We start from the raw sequence: 24,345 nt of genomic DNA, 5'->3' as shown, positions 1-24,345 counted from the left end.
TTTTGATCCTTAGACCACCGGGCAACCATATTTTTTAAACAAATAGGCACTCATCTGGAAACAATCATGACATTTTTGTTCAGCGATTCTGTAAATCCTTTGAGTGAATTAATCATTTGCTTGTTTTAAATGAAATGCTGTGGTCTCTAGAGTTGTTTCAGTAGAAGAAAAGCTCTGGCACTCCTGTTTTAGGAAGTTAAAGTTTTGGGAGGAGCAGAAGACAGAAAAGTGGCAAGATTATGAGTCTTACTCATTAATATTCATGATATGCAAGCAGCTTGCTTCTAATTGGCTAACAGCGACACAACTCTTCAGCTGCTTTCATTCACTCTTTTTTCTTAGAAAAAAAATTACAATGCTGATGTCTAATCTGCACAAATGACACAAGCCTGAACGAGTTCTATTTATGTGGATTTGCTAATGCAAATGGTTAGCTTCTACTAGCCAACACATGTTGTCCTCACAGTGCTGAAATAAACAGCTTACTACATTAGCAAGTGAAGATGGGTCAGTTCATTAAAGCAAATTAGCAGTGTGATGTAGATCTGTGTGACTTTTTCTGACCCAGGCGTTTCCTCGTCTATTTTCTTAAAGCAACTAATTTGAGAAGTAGGGGCAGAAGACTATTTTTTTCTTTATTTCATTCAGAATAGAAACAAATAAAACATACAAACAATAAGAAATACATAACAAAAAATCAAATTTGAACGAAAAAGAGCAGAATGAAGAAAAACATCTTATAATTTCTGCCCCCTTTTCCAGAAGAAATAATCAATTTATACACAATTACCATTTGTCAGACACACATACAGATTAATTTTAAACCTTTTCCTGTTCTAAATCCCAGTGAGATCATGATCATTGATTTAATTTACATTTTCATAATTATTTAATACACTCAATTTGGTACATTTTTTGAATATATTAAATTACAGAGTTTTTTTTCATTTCCCTTTTAAGGTTATTCAATAATTTAACACCATTTACAGATATATTCTACTCCTTAATTTTAGTTCTAAATCTGGGTTTTGTAAACACATCAGTTTCTTTCAGCATGTAATTACTAGTTCTCTTTTCAAATATCCCCTGAATGTTTGTTGGCAGAGTTCCTAAATTGGCTTTATACATGGTTTGTATGATTTTCCAGTCTTTTAAATCAAGAAATTTTAGTAATTTATATTTAATAAACAATGGGTTTGATGGATCTCTGCAGCCACTATAACTGATGATTCTCAGAGCTCTTTTCTGTAAAATACATAAGGGTTGTGTGTAGTTTTTGTATGTTGCTCCCCAGATTTCTACGCAATAAGTCAAGTATGGAACAATCAGTGAATTGTACAATGCCAACAAACCAGAATTAGTCAGTAAAAACGTGACTCTATGTAACACTCCTAAGGATTTGGCAATTTTACCTTTTATGTAACTAATATGGGATTTCATGTTTTGCACACATGTAAGTCAGCAACCAATCGTGTTTTACAAAGAACAAGTATTATGCGCCTCCTCGGTGAGCATCACCTTAAACATTTTTAATAAACTTGCTTGTCGATGACCTTGTTCCCTCTTCCGTACAGCAATACTTTCTTTTCTGAGTAAATTGTTGGCATCAAATATATTTTGTGACTCTTAGTTCCTGTGTGGAAGCTGTTCTTTTATTCGGAGGAGTTTTCTAGAAAACAGAATCCGTTTTCCAACCCTAGTCCATAGTTGGATTTCTGTGTGTGTATCTTGTCCTTGTTAAGTGAAGAACATGGGTGTTCATTAATTTAAAGTACTACAAGTGCTTTGCTAACACAAAGTTGTGGTAAATGTTTACCTATGAAGTGTAAAGTGTCCATCAGGCTGACTGTGCTTACGTGGCTTTGATTTAATGTGTGTCTCAGTAAATACCATGCAAGCATTCCTTTGTTAAATGTTCTGAGTTTGTTCATGTTAACATCGTTTTGTTATCCACCCATCATCGTGTGTGTTTTACTCCAGCAGTCGTGTTACTACAGAGCACACGTGAACCTTGAGATCACGCCTAAAGCCTGTTGCGTGTGTGGTCGGGACAAGCTTAGTGTAGCACTACAGACGCATCCCGCTCTCCAAAGAGGAGTTAAAATAAGCAGCCAGAGCCTTGCCTGTAACAGTTGTGTGTTTAATTTAGCTGGTAAGGCATCCTAACCTCTCCACCCCTCTTTCCACTGGCCTACATTACACACTCTGTCCTACATGTATATCTCATGTCATTGTAACATTTGCTTGGCTCCACTCAAGTATTTAAAGGTCCAGCAAACTTTGTTCTGATGGCTGCTGCTGTTGCTGAAGCATTTATGGGATGAGCGGTGCATGTCAAAGCTAAAAGCACTGGTGGTCTTTCTTTACTCAAACCTCAAACAGTCTCCACGGTACAGAGCATGCAACTGTTGCAGTGTATAGAATTTATGATGATGGTCTTTGAGGACAAAAAGAAACACGGATGTTTCAAATTCAGTCAAAGTAGAAAGATTCCCATGTTGTGTCTGAATTGCTTCAGTTTTTTTGACCTGGCAAGTCATCCTATATCATCTGGCCATGATCCACTGACAGCACTCAGTCGTTGGGCGGGATCAACAGTTGTCTTTCAAACTGTCTTCTCATGCTAATGGATAACAAACAATGTGACGTACTCACCGCTACAGATGCAGCATCAAAGAAGGTACACATACATCCTTTTTCTAAATAAAATTCAGTAGCTCTATCAGCTCTAGGGTCAAAGAAAAGCCCAAGTCCAAATAGTCCATGGTTGATGCCAAAGCAAAAGCAAAGTTTCAAACGAGCCGTCCCCATCTTTGTTTTTTCAGAGTGGTCCACCAAACCAATAGAGCGCTGTGATTGGACCTCTACGGGTGCCAGTCTGCAGGGTAGTCCGCCATTACGTCATGGAAGAATACATAAACATAAAAGAAAACATAAAACAATACATGTTTTTTCTAAATAAACACAATGTGATTGGTCAGCCACAATACTGACCGTGGCTGCGGAGGTTCCAATGGAGCGTGCCTAGACTGACACGCAAAGCAAAATTATTTTGTTTCGGCAAATTATGGTCTAGATCAGAGGTACTCAGTTCCGGGAGGGCCGGTATTCAGCACGTTCTAGTGGTTTCTCTGCTTCAACACACTAGATTCAGCGGTTGAATCACCTGTGCAGCAGCTCGTCAAGCTCTGCAGAAGCCTGTTAATTACCTGCTGATTGAAATCAGGTGTGTTGAAGCAGGGTTAGAAATAAAACGTGCTGGATACCGGCCCTCCAGACCCCGGGATTGAATACCCCTGGTCTGGATTCTAAACTACCCATTTTCTGCTTCAGGTTCCCAAATAGCACTCGTTCTATGTTGGTGCAAACATGCCCATCATCTTTAACATCTGATCTCAGTTGTTCCTTCTGAGGAACCCACGGAAGAGCCAAGCTGGTACAAACATGACAGAAAAAAGAGAAAAAATATTCTCACAGTGATGTTTTTCCCTGATAGTGATCAAAGGCAGTCCTCCTCAGAGAGGAAGTAGATTCGGGGTTACATTTATAAGTCAACCAGAGACATCTTGTGCTTCCTAAATCAGAAGTACACATTCTTCTTTCCACAAACAAACAAACATAAAAAGAAAAGAACAAAAACAAGTCTGGGTTGCTGCTTTCTAATCGTTGCAAAGCATCAACACGAATCAGACACATTTTGATACAATAATATTGCAGTTTTCTAAGTTGGAGGCTCCAAAGTGCTTTACAGTACAATCTTTCACGCACATTCACACTTTCATGGTGATAAGCTGTAATGTAGCCACAGCTGCTCTGTGGCATACTTACAGTTGCAAGGCTGCCACACAATTGGCACCAGCGGTCCCTCTGATCACCACCAGCATGAGAGGAAGAGTGTCTTACCCAAAGATGGCAGAATACACTCTTAAAGCCAGAGCCCACATCAGTCCAATAAAACAAACTGACATTGTCTCACCAGAGGAAAAGGTGGTAAATTAGATTTTCCTGACACGCCTGCCCTGTTTTTGTTACGGAAAAAGTGCACCTGAATGCTTGTTCTCCTCTTTAATTTCCTCAAGATGCAAATAGCCCCAACTCTCATGAGATGGATGAAGTTTTCACACAAAATGAACATCATAAACATTGCAGCTCTTTCAGAACCACACACTTTTTTTCATGGCATTGATTTCCATGAACGTGCATGGTTGTTTTTAAATGCTTGCATAACAACTTATCTGGGCAAACTGCACCAGTGAAGAAAGTTTCGGTTTGGATGGGAGCATGAAGTGATATGCAGCAGATGCTTGTTTGCAAAGTTTTTGTGAATTAAACGGTGATGTGAAAGCCCAAACTGCACTCACAACACCTGTGCAAGGCTTTGGTGAATTTGTGGCTGACAGATTTTAAAATTCCCTGTGATTGATACATCACAGATCAAATTTGACCTTTATTCTGCAAACTATCTGTTTAGAATAGGCCAAAGTTAAAGTGCTAAACTGGCTAGCCTTCATGTCTGACCTTAGTCTGCACTCCACAAACAAACAGGAAACCCAGGAGAGTAAAGAGGGCAGGAGTTCCTGTCTCTGCATCCCAAAAAGTCTCCAGCGGCACAAAGTCTCAGCCCTATTGGACACATGGGAGCCCTGAGCGACGGTCACACTGACTGCTTTGTTTTCCACTTACGTTCTTCAGAACGTTTCAGTCCCCCTGATGCTGTCCCCTCCAGCTGGTTCATTCAGCTCAGGCCAAGAGAGTTGATCCAGTGAAACCATATAACAGGAGCATAACCAAACCCAGCTGTCTTCTGTTACATGTGGCAAAATGTCAGGCACCTATTTATACAGAGTATTTGAAGAAACATTTTTAATAAAGACTAAAATTGTTCAGATGATAATAAATCTGCAGGAAAATGTCAGCTACACAGTCATAAATAAGTTCAACTAAATATTTTGGCTTCAAATTTGAGTGTTAATCGCACTTGCAGGATACTAAAGAGGAGCTGTTCGAGTTAATTTTAGCTCTGGGTAACATTTTCGTCAGGATTTCCCTACATGGTCACGCCAGCAAGAACACGAGACAGTCCTTCTCCAAAGGCTGTTTCCAAGGATTTTCTAACAAGTCAACTTTCTCATGAGGTCGTTGTGTGCATGCAAGCTGCAAGCAAAGTATCACATTTTGTATAACTGCTCGTTTAACCCAAGTCTGTGCAGTTGCCATGGCAAATTCATCGTTTTTAGTCGTATCAAATCTGACCAGAGGTTGTGCAGTTTTGATGATTTGTTGATTTTGGCTGCACGCTGAGCTGAGTGTTTCTGCAGGCTTTTGGCCATGTTGCTGCCACATGATGCCACCACAAGGCAGCTTAATGGGTGGGCAAGTTTGACCACAATGAAAGAGTTTTTCTGGCCATGATTTCCTCTTACACCACTGAGGAAACCGGCACTGTATGTATTCAAATGTTCAGTGTGGAATCACAAGCTCGGACTGTGATGCACCAGCAACTGTTTTGCAGGGAAATGTCATAAATTCAAACTAAAAGAACTAATTGGTGGCCTCATTATCAAATTCTTCTTCCTGCATAAACAAAGTCCTTCACAGAGGAAATCCAACAAAAAAAAAACATGATATTTTGTTTGAGAAAAACTTCATCCTGCAGGATGTTCAGCAGGTAGATTTAACTAATTTATCTCTGCTTGCTGCAGTTTTATCAGAGCTTTGTCTGAAAACAATGGCTCCAACAATAACAAGGCAGTAAAAGTGACCCAGAATTACACGGTGACAAAATCAGCTGCAGGAAGCATCTGGAAACTCACTCTGTCACCAGGATGAAACACACACACACACACACACACACACACACACACACACACACACACACACACACACACACACACACACACACACACCCATCAGTAGAGACTGAAAAATCCCTTTTCATCAAATCTTTCACATCAGCAACTGTGACCTCTAAAAAATTAAACCGGTGGTTTATTTTCAATTATTTGTTTTCACAACAAAATTAATTGTGTAAAATATTTAGATGACATGCTTCTTGTTTATGCAGCGATATTTATCAGGATCTTGAAGGAAGTTTATCTCTCAACGACAGGAAGTTTTCAGAGGTTTGTTGTTCAGCAACAATATTTAGAAACAGAACTGCGATGCTATTAGCAACAGGGTTCCTGAGTTAATGTGAATGAAACATCATTTGTGACTGAAATCACTCCCAAAGGGAGCATGTCTACAATCCTCCCTTTGTTATCTGCATCTCAAGCAGAATCCTTTAATTATAGAAACAGGAAGAGGAGTTTTGCAGCATGGTTTGATAGTAGCATCAATGAGCGATCGCCCCAAACTCTTGGAAGAATTTTAGTCACATTTCTTGTTTTCTTTTTGTTGTTTTTATCAGTAATGTTCCTAAAATGACCCCCGCAACATATTTATTCTGTTTGAATTCTCAAGATGCAACATAACCAAATTCAAATTCTCTTTTATGGAAGTAAAAGTAAGAGATTAATGTCTTGAGAGGCGAAGCAAAGAGCTAAAACCGGAGTGAACATTGGTAGGGCCTACATTAGCTTGAGGAAGCTAGAGGAGGCTACAAAATCATGGACTGATGGTGACCTGGCTTTGTTGCTACTCTAAGTAATTATATTTTTTGTCCAACAGTGTGGATCTTTTTACTTTGTGGTTTACTTCAGTATTTGTTGGTTAACATTAGCGTTAGCTTGTTGTTAATTCTACACAGAAGGGGTTTATTTCGAAAGTTGTAATTCCACCAGGAGGGCGGGGAAGAAGGAAACTGCTCACTGTGTTTTTAAGGTGAGATAAGCCCTTCCCCTCTGCTCCTGTTGCTTCTGGGTTTATTTCAGTAGTGATTGCAAAAATTTACATTTTTTTCTAGTCTGATTTAATTGCAATCGCTGAAATGATTCAGAAAAAAATAATGCATTAAAAACGTCCCAATGAGAGAGTAGCTGAGAGCTGAGGGAGCACATCTGTGTATTTATAGGTGCCTGGCTGAATTTCAGATTCAGATAAAGCAGTTATACTTAGCATTGGCATTACATCAAGCCACTGTTGATGGACTGTTGTAAAAAAAAAAGATGCTGATGAGTTTCGAGCAGCTAACCGGTTCCATCTGCTAATTTCCACTGGGGAAGAGAGGCACCTTTCTCAGCTCTTCCATAAATCCCAGCTGTAGCGCCAACTTCCCAGCGATTAGATGCTGGATGCCTTCTTCATGACGCGTTCAGGCCGTAAAAGTCTGCTGTAAACTTACCTTTTTACATGAGCATTGTTTAAAAGCCCATAAATTCTCTTAATTTACATTCTTTGCAGAAGGGTGTGGATCTCGTTTTCTGCACCCTATTTTACCCTGTTACAGAAAGCCTATCGATATCTGCATCTTTATTTGTTTTGTAAGGAAAATAAAGATTTGAAGTTGTATATGTTTTCTTTAAAAAGGAGCTCTACACATTTATCTTTTCCCATTGTGATACAGAAATGCACTTGGTGGAGCAGATGGTGAGCATTTCCGTACAGCTAAGTGAGTCTCTGAATTCAGGAGGAAATGTTTGATTACTCACGGGAGGCTTTGCAACACACCATCACATCCTAAAGGTTTCAGTGTGGCAGATTTAAAGGATCAAAGACACAAAGGTCTAGATGTTAGTTGAAACGATGGTCAATAATTTGTTAGAAACAGAAAAAAATCAGCTTAAGAGTTTGCCCAAGCAGTCGACGTGTTATTTTGGGATTTGGAAATGACTCTTGACCGCGCCCCCCAAGCCACACTGAGTGGGGGTACAGTGATCCCTCGCTACTTTGCGGTTCGTTTATCGCGGATTCACGACTTCGCGGACTTTTTCTTTGGAGCCTTATTCAAGGGAAATTCGCTGATTCGCGGTAGTTTTCACCGATTTGCGGTATTTTTCTATGTGAAATATCAAGAAATTCCTGTTTTTTCCATCAATTTCATCATAAAATGCACTTTTTGTAATAAAACTATAAATAAACCAAGTAAAAAAAATTCTATGTAAAGGGAGGGTTTTAAAAGTCTGAATACTGAATACGTACCTGTTAAATAATATGGTGTCCCTACTTCGCGGATTTTCACCTATCGCGGCCAGGTCTGGAACGCATCTACCGCGATAAACGAGGGATCACTGTACTTGTGGAGGATGGGGAGGAAGGCCTTTTGTTAAGGGACTTTCAGCGTCTTTGCCAAAAGCGTGCAGGTTTGCTCCCGTTACCGTTGACCTCTTGAAGGCTTTTCATAACTTTTATGAGCATGGTGGGGTGTAAAGTGTTGAGTTTGATGGTATGAATATTACATCTCTGAGTTTTAGCTTCATTATGTGTGCGTTAGCTGGGATGAGGATTGGGTGTAGGGGTAGGCCTCAAGGGGAGGAGTTCTCAGGGTTTTGCTTTTGAGAAAAGGAAACATTTAGAAGATCAACTGGTGGGTTGGGGCAGCATCTGCATACCAGCTGATGTTTGCTCAAACCAAGTGTCCTGAGAAAAGGATTCGACTCACCTGGTTAAATAAAGGTCATTAAAGATGGTGAATATTGGTGACCTAAAGAGTATCCTCCGTCCAGGCTCAGCCTTAAGCCCCCTTCAGACAGGCCATGAAAAACGGAAATGTTCCAGACTCTGTCCGTAAGACCTTTGTGTCTGAATACAAACATCCGAATAACGTTTTCCGTAATTTAACCGGACAAAGCCCCTAGTAAAAGGCCCGGACTTGTTACGGACAAGGTGGCTGCTTCAGACTGGTGAGGTAGAGTTCCGGACAGGGAGGAGGGGGAGGAGGAGGGGACTGGGGGACGCTGTGCGCACCTAGATGGCCCGCTGCTGTAGTATGCAGCGAACCATGGCAGCTCGCCTCCTACGGTACCGTCTAGACGCACGACAGAGCACTTCATTGATTCCTTTAACCATTGAGCTTCATCATCCAGGTCTCTTATGCATCTTCGTGTGCGCAAAATTATGCTTAACATAAGTCCGACCCCCCCACCCACCCCCCCACCCCCACGACATCTGGAACTTTTCCCTGCTGTGTGAAGGACAAGTTCCGGTACAAAAGTGGTGTGTATGAAAACACAGTTCCGGTTAAAAACCGGATTGAATTGTCCACACATATTCCAGAATATCTATCTGAAAAGGGCTTTAGAGACTGGGTGAAGAGGTTGATTTGAGCTGAGATGGTGTAAGCAGGAGGTCAGGATGCCCTGGATGCCTCCCAGGGAGGTGTGTAAGGCACGTCCTGTCAGGGGGAGACCTCGAGGTCAACTCAGGACAAGCTGGAGGGATTATATCGCTAGGCTGTTCTGGGAATGCCTTTGGATCCCAGAGGAGTTGGTGAAAGTGGCCAAGGAGAGGACAGTCTGAGTTTCCTTGCTAGGGCTACTGTCCCTCCCGCCTACTCCTTCTGTCCATATTTTGTAATATTTTCTTTTTGTTTTTTGTTACCTAGCATGTGCAAAAGCTGGCAAGGCAACACTACTATAGCTGAAGTGTGATAAACTTAATCCGCCCATCCGTTATCATCCACTTATCCGGGATTGGCTCAAATGTAGCCAAAGAAGAGAAGCCCAGACTTCCCACTTTCCAGCCACTTGGGCCAGGTCCTTCAGGGGAATCCTAAGGTGTTCCCTGGCCAGCTAAGAAACAGCCCCTCCAGCGTGTCCTGGGTCTTCCTTCAGGTCGCCTCCCGGCTGGATGTGCCCGGAAACCCTCACCATGGAGGCCTAGATGCCTGAGCCACCTCAGCTGGCTCCTCTCGATATGGATGAACAGCAAGTCTACTCCGAGCCCCTCCCAGATGGCAGAGCTTTTCACCATATCTCTGAGGGCCCAGACACCCGGCAGAGAAAACTCATTTCGTGATTGGCCTTAATTTGCTTTAGATTCAATTGATTCTACAGTCATTTAAATCTGTTTTTGTTTTATTTCTAGCCAAATAGGCACAATAAGCAGAGCTAACATTAGATACTTTATTTCTTGCTGTTTAACATATAATAAACTGTAAACTACGCTCTCTCTTTTTTTTATTACCATTCACAATATTTCTTTATTGCACAACAGCTTTTGTGTCATGTATCAGGCTGGAAGCTGGACAAACATCTGAGGCTGACTGGCTCCATTAAAACATCAGTGTGAGTGAAATCCTTTCCAGTGATCTGGAGGAAACATGGCTCACACTGAATGAGAACAAAGACACGGCACGGGTTTGGTATGACTGGTAGTCTGGGTTTTTCACGTTTCTCAGAACTGGTTGAGCAGGCTAAAGGTAATAAAACCATTTGGTCATCATGAGCAGGTTTCAGACCTGCAACCAAAATGTACCAAGGGACCGTATGCAATCAGTGCTTTTTGGTTACTTATTACTGTTGCTGTTTCTGTTCCTTTTCAACATGTTTACAGTTTGCTTTAATTCATTCACCAATAACTCAGGTTGTGGAAAAGATCACAGTCTGGGTTCAAATTGGACGTCGCTTTGATCTGCAGCCGACTCGTCCTCCGATTTCAGGTTTAGAGGTAACCAATACTGTAGACTCAACACCATGGGTCATTTGAGGAACAAAGAAATTTTGGCTATTGCAACATTGTCTTTTTTTCTCATGTGAATGAACCCATTTTGGGCAAAGGAACAATAAAAAGCGACTACAACACCAAGTTGGTATCCAAAGACATAAAAGACAAAGCAGATTGTTTATCATGACAAGAGAGACAGAAAACCACCACACAGCCAAAAAATAACCAATAAAGCCCACAAAAATGTAATTAAATAAAGGAAATCCAGGTTTATGGGCAGCAGAAATCCTTCTCACAAGGACATCCTTGAGGTTGTCCTTACAGGAAGCCATATAGATTAAACAAATAAATATCCTGCCACCGACAACAACAGCCTGATCGAGGAGACGTTCTCTGGGGACTATAAACAGGATGTGAGGGGGCACTTTCCTAAAAGTCATTGAAATTCTTGTATGAGATAAGTGGTGCGAATGGGGGATAGAACTGTGGTTTATTGAAATACATTTATGGAGTTCTGGTCCTGAGTCTAATGTGTCTGCCATTGAAGGATAAGAAAAAACTGGACAACTTTCTCTATTTCACCTACACGATTTGCCATTGGAGACGTCTCCACATCTGCTAATGTGTTCTGAGCTGAGCAGCTGCTGAATCATAAAAGGAACTCGTCTAACATCTACTCTTCATCCGAGGATGAACCAAGATGAGCTCTTAGTGAGCGTGTTTGCCATATGCTGCACACGTCCCTCGTAACGCTTTAAAGTTGTGTCACCAAACACACGTAGCCTTAAACTTTGACATTAATCACATAAATAAAAAGCTTTTTTCCCCCGTTTGAACCGATGTTCCCTGGCATTTAGCCCTTCAATAAAATGGCCTCAACATGTAAGTCGAATAAACATGCGTTGGCTTAAAAAGGAGCTCTGTGTGCGTTTGCCCTCCTGAGTGAATAAAGACTTCCCGTGACGGGGGTTGAAGCTATACACTTCTGAGGTTTGGCTGAGAGTGGAGCTCTTGTGTGTTTCAGCCAAGCGTGAGGCATTTAAATTGAGCATCAGAGTCTTTTGCAGGCTGACGTCAGCCTCCCCGCACCCACTGGCTCGAACGCAGGATGTAGGCGATTTGGTGTGTTACCATTCTGTTGATCTACATAAAAGCTCGTAGCGTATGTAACAGTAGTGGAACTACAGTAGAAATCTAATGAATGAATTCAACACAGTCAGATTAATTCACACAGTAGCAGCCGTGTGCTCCTGGGGGATGCATGCTAACTTTATGGAAAGAGTCACATGAGTAACAGAAAGAAGTGTGAACTATGCTCTGTTAAACGAAAAAGGCTCTGAGTGAGAACATAAACAGAGTGGAGTCCGCTTAAGTTTGACTACAAGTTGTTTTCTTTAAAGTGTGTAGGAATGCAAACTGACATGCATCCTGTGAATTCATATTCAAGTTGTGTCAAGAGTGTCGTAAAAGAACGGGAAGTGCTGAAGCATGCAGATTTTTAGTATTTATTCCAATAGCTGAAAATTTACACCTACGATGGAAAGCTTCTGCTGATTCTCGGTAGATTTTCTCCACACTGTAAAAATGGAACCTTTAATAAATGACTGTCTTCATGGAAGGATGAGAGTTTCAGGAGTCAGTTTAGGGATCCATGAAAAACTTTATTAGTATCATTCAGGGATTTGTTCTAAGGTGTAAAAGTGCAACACGCTACCTTACTTTCCACCCACTTGGAGACAGTTTGGAAGCTAATGGCTGCAGCAGCCTCAGTGTAAATCAAGTGTGTTGTCTTTTTTATGTCTATTTCTGTTCTGCTTCTTCTTCATGAATCCAGAAAAGGTTCTTAATGTTTACTGGGCCAAGGAATCTGTCTCCACATTGAGGGCTTCAGCGGAGCTTCCAAAAATCACCACTTCAGCCATTTTTCTTGTTAAATTTAAATGTTGCAGTCAATCCACAAAACAGTGGAACGCAAATGAGTATTTCTAAAGGTGTTTTCACACCTGTAGTTCAACTCCTCTGGAATAAATCAGAATTTGTAGCTTTTACCTGTGGCTCATTTATTTATCACACAGGGAAACCTCTAAGCTAGTTGATAACTTGGTCTAGCCCTCTCTACCTGGGCCGTTTATGAACCATTTGAACTCTTAAGTGTATGTTAGGAGACTGATGTGAATAATCTGGTCATCTACTCATATATCAGTGAGATTATGTTGGTTCATTTTTGACTACCTGGAGGCTGCTTGCTAAATACACATTTATGTTCTTTCCCGTGTCCCAGAATGCAACACAAGCCTGGCTACTGGAGGGCGTTTAGCTCAAACTTGTAGTATACATGTGATTGTTTCATCAGATTGAGTTATCATTTTCATGGCCACCTCCACCAACTCCATCAGGTCTTGGTATCTCGGTTTGGACCTACGTTAAATGGACTGAACACTGCAAGTATGAAAACGCATTAAATATGGACCTAAGTGGGAACAAATAAAACATGAAAAGGAGAGGGCCTAAAACTGAGCCCTGAGGGACCTCATACAAGAAAGGACCAGACATAAACTCATTAATCTTCTAAGTAGAACCGGAATCACTCTGGTGCTACATTCCTGGCCCCCACCCAGCTTCTGCTCCAGACAAGGGAATAAAAGGTCATTATCAAGAACTGTGTTTCCTCTGTAGGAGCTCCAGAAAACTAAATATGATGGCTCAGTCTTCCCAGCTTTTGTGTCTCCAAATAAAATAGTCATTTTCAGGTATATGCTAAAACCGGCCTCACTGATTAGCTCTAAAAGTATCCACGGATGTTGCTAACATGTATAAAATTTAGCTCTGTCATTCAGGAGACAGAGAGAGGCAGTGTAACGTGAAAAGTGGCTTTCAATGACCAAAAGAAACAGCTGTCATGGTGCTCTCTGAGACCACAAAGCAGAGTAAATTATGACATTGTGGAAGGATTTCCACCATATGTTTAGGCATTGGGAGTTTTGAAATTTTGTCAATGCTGCTTGTTTTGTTTTCTTTCCATTTGTCTATCCAATTCCACAAATACCGGTTGTTTGGGGAAGTCTGTCCATATCATTTTCCCATTTCAACCAATCGGTGTGAATGTATCACAAGTCTGCCCAATGGCTTTACCTGACCATTTCAGAGTACATACCCCAGTTCAGGTACTGGGTTGGTCCCTGAAATGAACTGGAAGGTTTAGCTTTTAGGTGGAACCTGTTATTTAGAGACATGAGCTTTCCACGAGGGTCTGGTTAAATTACCCAGATGTTCCAATAGAACAATACATTTACCATAACTGATTGGTAAAACACATATAACTGCATCTTAACGTAGGAGATTGGCACTGAAATGTCATCCGTTCTGTTTCTGTCTCTGATCTGAGATCTGTGACACACCCTGTGTGTTTGAATGAGGATTAAAACAGAGCACGTCTGTTAACTATAGCTTAGTCCCTCTTGTGTGAGCTTAGCCGACATGTGAGGGGCAGTTGTTGGGGTTTCTTCTTATAAAATTAGAACCAGCCAGTGTCCTCTCACAGCTGCAGGAACTCCTCTGTTCCATAAATAAAGGAAGTGAGCAGGATTCTGAGGGAGTAAATGACCCAACTAAGGGTGTGAATATGGGAGGGGAAATTGGCAGCATCGATCGATGGATATTTAAAGCTCTCTAAATGTTGCCAAACAGCCCCATGTGGTGCATCTCTGGAGCTCTCTGGTTGATTAGCAGTCCTTAATTCTGTTAATGGGAGAACAGTCTAGATGGTCTGTTAGAAATGAAAGAGAAATGCATCCACAGCAGCAGACAGATCAGGCCTGTTTGCTTGTGTAACAAGTAAAGCATTAGATTGCGTAGAAACGAGGGATTTAATCTTCCGTTTCAAGCCTTGTCGTTTGCTGTGGTGTCCGCTGAGACATTTGAAAATGTGAGATAAGCGGGGGGAGTTGGAAGAAGCCGTCTTCTCCCAGGAGGTCAGTTCATTCAGAGGACAAGGGCCATTTCAAGCATTTTGTTTTAATTGCCAGTGAAGCTGAAGGCTCTGCCGGCGTTTAACAGACTGCGCCGCCACTGAATAACCGTGTCCTGTTTCCTCCAGTTGGAACAACACCAACTCTGTATGCCCAATGAGGTGTGAAGCTGTGGCAGATGTTGTGTGAACGTCCTTTATCTGAATGGGTTCTTTTCAATATTGTCATCATTCGATCCCTCAATAAAAAAGACAACATTTATTTAGCAATTATGTTGATGTTTTATTATTTGGGTCACTTTTAGAAGTGGCAGGAATTTAACTAACCCTGACCCTAAACCACAATAAAGCTAGCACTCAACTTAACTGGAATAATAATGATATCAATAAAGTATGCAGGGTTAACTAAATAGTTTTAGTTAACAAACATTTTATATTTCCTATCATTCATGCTTGTCATGGTCTGTGTCCTGCGTCCCCCTCATGTGTTCTCCAGCCCCCCTCTGGGTTCCCCTTATGTGTTTCCTTGTGTTCCCCAACCCGTCCAGGTGTCCCGCTAGAATCCCCCTCATGTCTACCCAAGCTTCCTGTGCCCCTTTTTGTCCCTAGCTCCCTCCCAGTCTCCCTCAGGTCTCCCCTAGTGACCCCACTGTAGTTTTTCTATAGGTTCAGCTTTTTCATTTTATTAGTCTCCTTTAGTGTGTGTTTCCTTTCCCACGTGTTAATTAGTCTCCCTCACTCCTCAGGTCATTAGTTATTTACTCTTTGGCTCTCCTGTGCCCTTAGTCTTTTAGGTTTATTACTTATTTAGAGATTCATAGGTTAGGGTTTATCCCCTCTGCTTGGTTTTCCCTTCCCATTTAGTTAATTGATCTCACCAGTCTCCCCTCAGTTCTCTCTCCCCACGCACCTGCTCCTCGTCTCCCAATCACCCAGTTCCTGTGTATATAACCCTGTCTGCGTCTCATTGTTTTGTCGGTCCATTGATGTTTGTCAGCGTTGTTTTGCCACCCCCACTAAGTCTCTAGGTCTCTGCTCATGAGTGAGCTTTTGGTTTTTGTCTTTCAGTTTAGATATCAGGTTTGGCTTCCTGCTTTTTTGGATTGTTGTTCCCCATCCTAATAAAAGGATTTGACTTTTACAAATCGCTCCTGCCTCGTGTCGTCTGGTGTTCTGCATCTTGGGTCCTAACCTCCTCCTACTCACAATGTGACAATGCTTAAACGTTAGACATTATCCGTACAAAATATGAAAACGGTTGTGGCAAATAAACAAAAATATCCCATAAACTAAACCTCAAATCCATCATATTTTGATTTTGAGTTGGAGGACAAGTAGCTGAAGAGTTTAATGTACTATAATACAGTATGTGAATGGGATGTAAAAGTTGTGCCACTGAAAGAGTAATAACCAAGACCAATCATTTGCAATATGCCAATAACGGCCAATAATATTGAGCATCTCTAAGAAAACTACTTTTATTTAAATTTACAGCCATTAGTTGCTCTTACAACTTGTTTTCTCACCAATCAAATGTTAAAAACTTCATTGATCTAAAGACTCCAGCTTAAACTCTTGGAAATGTTAGCAAAGAAAACAATTTACTGATTAAAACAAACTCTCTGATAGTAAATCTGTGTTATTAGGAACTCTTTTTTCTGAAGTGTGTGAAAGTTTCCCTCTAACAGCAGCTCAGCGATTCTGTTTAAATCATCCTCGCATGTCAGCTTCTCTTTGTGCTTGATTGCACTTTCACTCTTTTGAGGTGTGGTAGCAACAAAACAGTCACCGAAATATTAGATGTTATCATCAAGGCCAAGGCTTTATCTGTGTGCAGCACCGTTTCCCTAACTCTGCTGTTTTTGTCTATTCATGTCCTGCACTAACACCAGCTCTTTCCTGCTGCTGATGTGTTTGGGTGTGTGTGAAACCGGTGATGCATCGTGTGCCCAAAGCCCAGACTGGCCCTTGCACCTGAGCGAGGAAAGAGGATGGGTGGTCTGACAAAGGGAAGCGCTCTGATGAAGCACAAAGCAGCGAAAGTGATGAAGACCGAGTGGAAGGATGAGGAAGTGCTTTCTGTAGACTTAGTGGGCTTGGCTGTTTTTTGGTGGACATCAGTTTGGACAGGGGTACTTGTTGCACTTAGATCTTGTGTTTTTGTTTTTACTTTAAGACCAGAGCATGACTCATCAAGCTTCTAACAAAGAGTGGAGCATCGCTGAACCCCCACCAGCACTCCGACATCAGCTTTTCCCACGTGCCTCCTCCAGTGCCGTCGTCTAATGAAGATGGGTTCTGATCACATTAATCTCTCTGTTTTTACTCTGTCTGCGCTGTTTCCAAGCTCAGCGCCAAATTAAACTATTCTTTTGTGATCTTGGATGGAGCAGCCAAAAGCTCCACGGTATCTCCCAGAGGCAGTACCAGCAGGTTGGGAGCAGGGTCTAGTTTTCCAAAACGTTACGTTCTAGAAACGTTTGAGAAATATAAAATAAATATATGAAATGGCCATTGATGCGAGAAATGAGTAGCCCTGTCATTTAAACTATTTCACAAGAAATTATCAGAGTACTTGGATCTGCGTTCAACCTCAAGGCCCTTTGGCTCGGGGACTGCCATATCCAGACTGTGTGATCTTCTCATGATCTGCAGCACATTCAGTCTTAGCACCACATGTTAATTGGAGAAAGATGTTAAATTGCTATAATTGCCCAGACACTGACATGATGGTTATTTCTTTGAGGTTGCATTTAGTTTTAACCGTTGCATGTGCGTGTGTGTGTGTGTGTATTGTGGGACCAACTGTCTCCAATCTCCCGGGTGTTTGTGCTCTCTGCAGAAGGACGTGAAGGATGTGTTCACTGCCATCACGTTTGAGGTGGCTTACAGCCTGGGGAAGCATGTGGTGAGTGGACACCAGGAGCGAGACATGCCAGCGCTCACTCCGGTGCTACGATGGAAGAGAGGGAACAAGATCGCAGCGAGAAACGAGGTACGGTGTTTCAGCGAGGATGCATAGAGTTCACACTGTCATATACCAGTTTAACCCATCAGAGCCTGATACCTCAACATTAATAGAAAATTCATACTGGCTGAAAATCATACATCAAAATTATAATTAAATGTAACATTAAAGCTCTTTTTTGTAGTAAAACAACATTATTACATTTTGTAAGCATTCTTTTTTTGTGCATTTCCATTCAAATAAATTATAGTTTTAGACAAAATAAAACCCATTTAACAATAAAACTATTAAAGATTAAGGAAGAAACCCCATAAAATATAAGAAAGGGCAAGAAAACCTAATTTAAAAGATTAAAGAGGACACAGTTGTACAAAAAAGATGCCAAACAAACAAGGAAAAACTAAAAACAATGTAACAGACCTCTAAACTTTACTGGTTTAAAGTTAAGGTAAAAACAATGTGTTTACATGCTTGGGTGGGTTTCAATAAAGCAGGTTTTTGAGGAAAGTACTAATCCTGTTAAAGAGGTAGAACACTAATAAGCTTAGAACTATGACACACGAGACACCTACACAACAGAAGACAGACCATCACTTAATCTGGGGTAATTTGGGTTTAGCTCAGATTTTAGTTAAATGAAAGGACCGCTGGACTGATGATGGACACACGAGACCACTGCCAATCTATTGATTAAACAAGTGAACTACTCCTTTAAAATCTGTTGATGTACTCCACCAATCTCAGATGGTCAATATGAAGAGCTCATTTGCAAAAACACTTAAAAGCCCTCTTTGAATGTTTGTTTTTACATGACGTAACATAAAAAGATGCATTTTAGACAGTTAATAAAAACAGAGTTATATTTTTTAACTCTTCATATGTTTGTCAAGTCACCCATTTCTAAAACTATCATTTTTTTTTAAACTGGTTTTTATTTAAGTATGAGTCCTCAAACAGGTTACAGTCATTATCTTGGTTTCTACAACAGGTCATTCTTTACTCACTCTGCAAAGCAAACCTTGGTCAAAAGGACTGTCCTTCCATCTTAGATTATGGTGACATCATTTATAGGACTGCTTCCAAAAAACTTCTTCATAAATTTGATGTCATTTATCACTCAGCAATCTTTTTCGTCACTGGTGCCCCTTTCACTACTCATCATTGTGATCTATACTCACTCGTTATTTAACTGGCCATCACTCCATTCCCACAGGATGTTACAATGGTATCAAATTATATACAAAACAATCATCGGTAGAAGACCGTCATATCTTCCCTCATTACTCATCACTTCCAACATCTATTCATCCATCCATCCATCCATCCATCCATCCATTTTCAGCCGCTTATCCGGAGTCGGGTCGTGGGGGCAGCATTCTAAGCCAGGATGCCTCCCAGTTACTTGAGCCAGCTCCTCTGGGGTAATCCCAAGGTGTTCCCTGGCCACCAAGAGACATAGTCTATCCAGCGTGCCCTGGGTTTTCCCTTGGGTCTCCTCCTAGTTGGACATGCCCGGAAAACCTCACCAGGGAGGCATCCAGGAGGCATCCTGACCAGATGCCCGAGCCACCTCAACTGGCTCCTCTCGATGTGGAGGAGCAGCAGGTCTACTCCGAGACCCTCCCTGATGACCGAGCTTTTCACCCAGCCACCCTGTGGAGAAAACTCAATTTGGCCGCTTGTATCGGTGATCTCGTTCTTTCTGTCACCATCCAAAGCTCGTGACCATTGGTGAGGGTAGGAGCGTAGATCGACCGGTAAATCAGTAAATAATTTCCAGCAACCAGCGCAATTTATGTTCCAGGAACGGAATCACTATGGTTATTCCCAAAGCTCGCACCCCCTTTGGCCGCTCCTCATTCCAGTTTGCTGCTTCCAACGACTGGAATGAGCTGCAAAAGTCACAGAAGCTTGCTACCTACATTCCATTATCTACCTTCAATTATTCATTGCAGTCAATAGTACCTGATCAATGTGCCTGCTTCTGAGTACTTAAAGACTGTTTTAAGTCTGCTTTGATTGCTTGTACATATTATTTATGAGAACAGTCATTTGTCTTTATGTCTGTTTTATCTTATTTGTATCTTTTGTTCTAATCTCATCTGTTTTTCTTTGGTGTAAAGCTAAGTATGTGACTGTTGTTGCTGCCTCTTGGCCAGATCGTCATTATAAATGAGAATAAGTTCTCAATTGACCATCTGGTCAAATAAAAGTGAAATAAAAATAAAATCAGGGAAATTCTTTTCTGCAGTTCACTTTAAATTGTGAGCCAATTTTATTTAGTATTCTTTTTGTCTTTCTAACCTTGCATTTGTTATTAAATTGATTTAATGTTTATATTCTCCAAGCAGGCTGATAAGTTGTTTTTACTTCATTCTGTACTGAACGTGAGTTCCTCCTCACACCTGGTGCAAGCCAACGGTTTTCCTGTGTGCTACAAAAGAAATAAAGGAAATAAGTGAATGGGGTTATAATGATTCTGTCTCGGTTACCAGCTGATTATTATTATTGCCTGTTAAGTTTTCGTGAGAGGAATCCAAAAGGACTGATTGCTTTATTTTCTTTCCAACAACCTCATGTGTGTTTCCTTAGTGTCTGCAATTTTTGTTTAAAAGAAAAAAGAAGAAACTAAAGGGACGTGCTTCTTTCATTATCTACAAAATGAATTTCACAGAAAGTAGTCGAGCTCAACCGCTTGACTTGATTTTCTTTTTGTGATCCAGCCTCTGAATAATTTAACAAGGAATCAAGAGTTTTTGACTTTCCTGGATAAAAATCTACGGGAGCGTTTCAGCTGTCACACAGCACCGCCCCCTGGTCTGAGCATGGAGTCAGCACAAACAGCATGAGGTCATCCTAACTGAGTGCTTCACTGTTTCCTCTCCAGACCTGGTTTGAGAAGAACTGCCTGTCAGACGACTGTGCTGCAGACCTGAGGCTTCATGGGAAACTGCTGCTTTCTGGGTAAAAACCTCCAACCTGGTAGTTCAGATCCATTCCATGTCTCAGCCTTTTCTTCCAGCTCAAAGGGAACAAAGTGACGTAATAGGTCAGGAGGGTGTGGGTGGTGAAACCATGACGCACTTCTGCGATTACCCTCATGTGTTTCCGTAGTTAGGGAGTTACCTATTTTTTGTTTATCTTTTATTTGGAGTTTTGCAGTTTGATTAATAAACATGTTTTCTCTTATGGGCCTTAACCATCTCAGTAAACTACCTTTAGAAATGGAAAATGTACTTGTTGATTCATCTCATTGTAGTCTGCCAGTCTTTGTATTTCTCTTTGATCACGAGGTTTACTTTGTTTCTAACAGTCTCCATAGCAAACCCCATTTGGCCCTCGGAGGAGTGAGGAACATCTCGCTGAACGTGACCATCTCCAATGCCGGAGACGACGCCTACGACACCAACATCTACTTCAACTTCACCAAAGAGGTTTTCTACATCAACTTCTGGCAGAAGGTGTGTGGCTTGAATGAACGAGTGAATCAGAACAAGATGCATGACTTTTAAACAGAATGGTGCATGGAAGTTTGTGAACCCTTCAGAAAACTGTTTCTGTTTTTCTAATAGGTACATTTAAACATGCATGTAGTTAAAACCAAGCCACATGAGAAAAAAGTACAATGGATTTTGAGTTTCTTGCCATTCAAGCAAGCTTAACTTGAAAATCACAGCAGCTCGGTGACACCAGCAATCTAGGAAATCCCCAAGAATAACAGGTCAAAACTTCGGAAATCAACCCCAAACCTTCTCAGACTCATTCTCCACTCTCCAGCTCCTCCACACACAATCACATTGCCAAGGTAACAAACTGACAGACAGCTCTGCCAGCCGACAGATGACAGGCTGCGCTCACAGACAGCAGGTCCATCACCTACACAATTTTCAACAAGAAGGGAATCAGACTCCAAACAGAACAACTCCATAATGACATTTCAAACAACAAACAGAAGAGAACATTAGGATTATTACACTAGGCAGCCCAGTTCTGGCTTTTCTTCCTGTTTGGCTGCTCTGAGCCAAGAATGTGCAATTCATGCACACTGAGGGGTATGCATGTTTCTGTATATTTGGGGGGGGGGGGGGGGGGGTAGCAGCAATTTATTGATCCTTTGAGCAAATACATCCTTTTTTGTCCTTTTATGCAATATTTAGTTGTGTAAATGTTCATATTCTAAAATACTTCTGAAATTTTTGTTCAATTCAGTCAATCTTCTTTTAGATTATTTGAAAAACCTGTGTATTCTTGGGTGAAACTAATACAAACATTTAGCAAATATGTTCAGAACTTGCATTTAGATACACATTTTCAGAAATCTGCCAGTTTTAAAACTACTTCTTTAGGCTTTTATGAGAGAGGAATGATGTTTCTCTGAGTTGTGTAGGTAGAGGACAAGATTAAAGGATAAAGACCCGACGAGCCCCGGCACAAGCAGCAACAGCTGTCCGCCCTCCGAGGGCAGCCCCTTTAGCTGGCCTGTCATATGACTCTGTGACTCATTTAAGACAGACATGCCGTGTCAACAGCAAATGAGTTATATGAGAACACGGCGAGACCCAATGACACTATATTCCCACCAGTTTGACTAATATACCGTTCAAAATGCAATATTGTGTTGGGAAAATAGACTTTAAGGACAAGGGGTAAAGTCTTTATAACCAACCTTTAATGAGGTGCACCTCACATTGTTTAATGTTTTTAACATTTTGCCACTGCTAAAGAAATGTCTTCCTATTTACGCCCCACTGGGACCGCCTCTGCTTTTGGTTGCATCTGTTTGCTCACTTGGTGCAAAAAGACTCAAAGACCTTTTCACAACTCAGCTCGGAGAGCTCCTTTAGATGAAGTTCATCAGGAAGGCTTTACTTCTCTCGTGAGGAATGTCATGTTTACGCTGCAGAAGAGCATCTGAGCAAAGCACACAACAAAGCTGAGGACCCCAACAAAGGTAGAGCTGAATTTAAACAGAAAATACACTGAAGGAAAATACAAATAAATAAATAAATAAATCACTGAATCAGTTTTGGCTTTATAGCAAATCTATTGATCACAGTTGACATCAGGCCAATTTCCATTATTGGGACTTCCGGGTAAACTTTCCAGAATTTCACAGTATGCATGTGTCTCCATTTCACCGGGCCAGGCTGCAACCACCACTTTCCGGGCCTTTTCAGGAATCAGCCGAGTACCTGAACTGGGCTATGTTCTCATAAATGGCCTGGTAGAGTCCCTGGGTGGGACTTGTGTTTAAATCATGCCGATTGGTTGAAACTCAATGGGAAATATATCGGCAGACGTCGCCAAACAACCAACATTTATAAAATTGGAAGAGTTGCCGGTGAAGCGGTTTGGAAGAACAAGGGCAAGCAGCATGGACATTGAAATCCTCGCACAAACGCTGTAAGTTTGACTGTTTGTGGTCTCCCACAGAGCGCCGTACAAACCGTCGCTTCATCAGGTCATAGAATGCAACTTTTTAGACAACTCTGCCACTCTCCCCGTTTGCTGAATAGATTTAACTATGCTACACTTTGGCACAATAAAACTTTCAATGTTTTAATGTCCGTGGATGCCGTTTGGCGCTGATTAGTGATGTCACTCACTGATAAAACGATCAAGATATGCTGAAGCATTGTCAAAGTGCTGAATGGGACCATTTTTTATGGAGGCACTACAGCTGAGAGGACTTTCCTTAGTTACATTCCCCCTATCTGAAATTTCCCAGAATTCCCATAATGAAAACAGGATTAAAGGGGCCTGGTTACAGCCTTATTGTGATCAGGATCCTTGTAAGTCTGGGTGAAGGAAGAGGAAACAGGGAAAGATTACGCAAAACCTTTTTTGTTTTGTTTTATAGAATTTAAATTGCTTGTGAAAAAAGTCCTAATTGCTGATGAGACTTCTTTGGGTCACATTTAGCTTAGAAAACCATCCTCTGAGACTTTTTCTGCTCAGACTCAACCGTGACTTATTAAATAGCAGAGTGTGTTATCTCTGTTGTTTTTGCCACCCAGCCAGTCGGTGAGATGTGGAGGTGAGGGGGTTTCTGGAGCTCTGCCTGCCCGCTAGTCAGACATGGAGATTTATGAACTTCAGAGTTATTTTTTTCTTTCTTATTTTGATTTAAAAGATTGGACCGTTTCGTTTGAACTTTTCATCTTTGCAGTTTTTGTCAGACTCAGTCAAAGCAGACTGAAACAGCGACATGAAACAATCCTGCTTCAGATGCAATGAAAACATTAACGCAGCGGCTGCTCACACCAGTGTTTAAATCTGCTGTGCGGTGGAATCAGAGGTTTTCAGGAAGTGAAAGACTTAAGGATAGGTGCTTGTCTGAAACCTGGATGTTCTGGTCTTAAAATGAGAATTTAAAAAAAGGGAAGAAACGTTTAAATCACTGATGGTTTAAAAAGCACGGTCCTTACTTTTGAGATCGCACACAATGATAAATTAAGATTTCATATCCATGACTTGACTTGCGACATTATGCAAAATAACACAATAAAAATCTAAAACTGTGTTTATTCTCAGGGCTTTTACCTTATGGTGCTATGGAGAAGTAAGTTCCTCCTTACAGATGTTTTTGTAAACAGGACTGTAAAACTACTTAAATCCAGATTTCTGGTGATTTGACCTTTGGAACTAAATGAACGTTGCTGCGAAAAGCCCAGAAGTTTGAATTGCAATAGAGAAAAGTGTAAATTTCTGTGGACCTTCAAACCAAAGAATATATGAATCTATGATTTTGTTGGCTTTCGGATTTGCATAACTCGGCCATCGAAAAGCTTCATCTTCATACCGACCAAAGAAAGTATTAAGTAGGTGATGACAGTGGCTTGGAAAACATCGACCGAACTAAAGCCAA

General features: G+C 41.2%; 1 protein-coding gene across 1 annotated transcript in view; it reads left to right on the top strand.

Moving 5' to 3' along the window:
- The window catches only part of itga9 (integrin, alpha 9), a 62,316-nt gene that overhangs the window by 25,171 nt on the left and 12,800 nt on the right, over window positions 1-24,345 (top strand). The window contains exons 16-18 of the mRNA XM_015944486.3: window positions 17,352-17,504; window positions 20,365-20,441; window positions 20,791-20,938. Coding sequence (XP_015799972.3) covers window positions 17,352-17,504; window positions 20,365-20,441; window positions 20,791-20,938 — 378 coding nt within the window. The remainder of the gene's footprint in view (window positions 1-17,351; window positions 17,505-20,364; window positions 20,442-20,790; window positions 20,939-24,345) is intronic.

This window comes from Nothobranchius furzeri, chromosome 12 (genome assembly GCF_043380555.1).
Source record: "Nothobranchius furzeri strain GRZ-AD chromosome 12, NfurGRZ-RIMD1, whole genome shotgun sequence".
In the NCBI taxonomy this organism is placed as follows: Eukaryota; Metazoa; Chordata; class Actinopteri; order Cyprinodontiformes; family Nothobranchiidae; genus Nothobranchius; species Nothobranchius furzeri.
This window is presented reverse-complemented; position numbering and strand designations above follow the sequence as displayed.